Source organism: Guillardia theta (genome assembly GCF_000315625.1).
Source record: "Guillardia theta CCMP2712 unplaced genomic scaffold GUITHscaffold_220, whole genome shotgun sequence".
In the NCBI taxonomy this organism is placed as follows: Eukaryota; class Cryptophyceae; order Pyrenomonadales; family Geminigeraceae; genus Guillardia; species Guillardia theta.
This window is the reverse complement of record NW_005434456.1, coordinates 9703-12733: the sequence shown is the minus strand read 5'-3', so window position 1 is coordinate 12733 and position 3031 is coordinate 9703. Positions and strand designations below refer to the sequence as shown.

Genomic DNA, 3031 nt, shown 5'->3' with positions numbered 1-3031 from the left:
AGAGGAGGAGGAGGAGGAGGAGGAGGAGGAGGGGGCAGGGGGGAGGAGGAGGAAGGGAGGGGCAATGATGAGGAGAATCTGCTTCTGACTTCTCATGACCTCAGAATGCTGTCATGATCGCTTTCGAACCAGACATGAGCCAGAAGCAACTCTATCTACAAGACAACGGGGATGATGATGAAGACAATCTCAATGAGGACGATGATGACGACGAAGATTGCGAGGGAAATGGAGAGGAAATTTTGTACGAGGCAGGATGCGCGTAAGGTCGAGCTTTCATAATCTGAAGTCAAAAGATCAAGGAGGAGGAGGAGGAGGAGGAGGCAGCGGGCACAGTTTGAGGAGGAGGAGGAGGAGGAGGAGAGGGAGGAGGAGGTGCAAGATGATGTTTCATTGTTTGTCTTCCTTCTTCGCGTTCAAAAGCTCCAGGATGACCGGGACGACGGAGACGACGACGATACCTGGAGTGAAAGTGATGATGATGATAATGATGATGATGATGAGCAGGAGGAGGAGCAGGAGGAGGAGCAAAAAAGGAGGAGGAGGGGAAGAGGAAAAGCAATTCACCGAGCACGACAAGGGTGAAGTTATGCTTCACGGCTGGGAGGTTGCCTGAGACAAGCACGATGAGGAAACTTCAAGGAGAAGTAGGAGCGAGGAGGAGGAGAAGGGAGGAAGAGGGAGGAGAAGGGAGGAGAAGGGAGGAGGAAGATGGAGGAGAAGGGAGAAGGGAGGATAGGAACGTGATATGCGAGGGGGAGATGGAGGAGGAGTGGAAAGGGGAGCAGGGAGCAGATATTGTGGATGTAAAAACTAGTTAAGGTGTAACATGAGTGAAATACAAACATACCAAAGAAGAAGCCTGCGCCTACAAAGAGAGTCTGTTGATGAATTAGAAACCATTACAACTCCGTGTTGAAAGTTTCTCAATAGATGCCAGCATACATTACAACCGAGAAGATCAGCATTATAACATCTCTTGCTGTCATCATCATCACCGTCGTCGTCGTCATCATCATCATCATTTACATCATCATCATCTCCATCATCACCACCACCATAACCATCATCAGTTAGATTGATATTCGTGACTATCAGCATTATCGATTCCACCACCACCCTTATTGATGTCAGGCACCAACCGTCCAGGTGATAGCTCCGATGACGTTGTAGAAAGCGAAAGACGAATATTTCATGGTGCCAACTCCTGAGTCCAAGTGAGCGAAGGCAATACACTGGCATCTCAACACGGCCCCGTGAATCCTCAGATGCATTAAGAACAAGATCAAGATCAAGATCAAGATCAAGATCAAGATCAAGATCAAGATCAAGTTCAAGTTCAAGATCAAGTTCAAGATCAAGACCATCAACAAAACCAACAACAACCAGCAACACCAAGGAGCTGAATCTCTGTTTTTCTGCTCACCGGCAACAAAAGGAGCAAACGTCCTGACGATGGGAACGAAGCGAGCAAGAACAATGGTCTTCCCTCCATATTTCTCGTAAAACTTTTGAGTCTGAAGACAACAATGTCGTTCATCAGCAACCGTTGTCTCCCTAACAACATCCCCACATCCCCACTACACTGACCACAAACTATCCACCAAACTCTTCCTGCTCCTGCTCCTGCTCCTGTTCCTGTTCCTGTTCCTGCTCCTGCTCCTGCTCCTGCTCCTGCTCCTGCTCCTGCTCCTGCTCCTGCTCCTGCTCCTGCTCCTGCTCCTTTTCCCTCCCTCCCTCCCTCCCTCCATTTCTCCCTCCCTCCCCCCCTCCCTCCCTCCCTCCCTCCCTTCCTCCTTGTCTTGCTCGCACCATTCCTATCCTCTCTCCCCACCGCATCTTCCCTTCCTCTTCCTCTCATCATGCCATCGCGGCGCACCTTCTCAAGATTCTTCTTCTTCAAGAACCAGCTGTCGCTCTCAAACGCCTTCGGGCCCACCACACTGCCGATCGCATAGTTCACCGCATCACCTGCTCCCCGACTCAGCAGTCTCCTCCCCCTCCTCCTCCCCCTGCTGTTTCCGCTCACCGATGATAGCAGCAGTCAAGAAAGTCACAACGACAGGAACGAGTTTGAGAGATCCAATGGCGCACCTACTCTGAAGCATCAGAGGCGCAAGTTTAGGACGAGGTAGCCGGCACGATCAAGAAGGAAGGAGAGGATGGGAGCAAGGAGCAAGGAAGGGAGGAAGGAGGAAGGAGGAAGGAGCAAGGAAGGCAGTAGCAAAGCTCGCTCTAAGTAGAAGGGGTTGTTCTCACAAGGCTCCACATGCAAACAGTAGGGAGTCTCCGGGGAGGAAAGGCGTGACAACCAAACCTGCAAGATGCTCCTCAAATTCTCCTCCTCCTCCTCCTCCTCCTCCTCCTCCTCTCCTCCCCCCCTCGCGTCCTCGCGTCCTCGCGTCCTCACCTGTCTCAGCAAAACAATCGACCACAGGATCGCATACGTCATCGTCCCGTACTTCGCTATGATAGCAACCAGCTCTGTGTCCAGGTGCAGCACGAATTTCACAAACTTCCTTATCCCGGAAGTCCCCTCGGCCGCCTGCGATGCTCCGGTTGTCGCCAGAGCCGGCAAGCTCCACAAGGAGGCGGCGGCAAGCAGAGCCACAGCTATCATCAGCCTCTGCAGCGATCTTCTTCCGCTCGGCTTCTTGGAGGAGGGGGTTGCCAGGGAGCCTGCAAGACGGAGTGGGGAGGCAGGAGAGACGCTCCGCATGCTCGGAACTTCCATCCGCAGGGCCTTGAACCCAGCGGCATGCAAAGGACTGGGAGGAGGAAACATCGGTGAGGTGGAGAAACCGACAGCATGGGAGCTGAGAGGCAGGGATGACGGTGCTGAGGATCAAGTCAGTCTCATCCTCCAAGTCCATGAGCTACGAGTGCGTATGTACATCATCGATCCTATGGTAACCATCTGGACTTGCTTCTGCCGCCCCCCCCCCCCTCCCACGCTCCCACTCGCTCTCTCTCTCGCTCTCCTCCTCCTCCTCCTCCTCCTCCTCCTCCTCCTCCTCCTCCTCCTCCTCCT

General features: G+C 53.2%; 2 protein-coding genes across 2 annotated transcripts in view; one reads left to right on the top strand and one right to left on the bottom strand.

Moving 5' to 3' along the window:
• GUITHDRAFT_148525 (hypothetical protein) overlaps window positions 1–266 on the top strand; it is a gene marked incomplete at both ends in the record, with an annotated part of 3477 nt that extends 3211 nt beyond the window's left edge. Inside the window, one exon of the mRNA XM_005819495.1 lies at window positions 105–266. Coding sequence (XP_005819552.1) covers window positions 105–266 — 162 coding nt within the window. The remainder of the gene's footprint in view (window positions 1–104) is intronic.
• Window positions 267–390: 124 nt separating this feature from the next.
• GUITHDRAFT_82179 (hypothetical protein) lies at window positions 391–2620 on the bottom strand (the record flags this gene model as incomplete). Its single annotated transcript, XM_005819494.1, has 9 exons — window positions 391–461; window positions 568–612; window positions 851–881; window positions 1143–1207; window positions 1427–1517; window positions 1880–1974; window positions 2030–2094; window positions 2260–2327; window positions 2411–2620. The coding sequence occupies 9 exons, from the start codon at window positions 2618–2620 to the stop codon at window positions 391–393; spliced, it is 741 nt and encodes a 246-aa protein (XP_005819551.1).
• Between the last annotated feature and the right edge of the window lie 411 nt (window positions 2621–3031).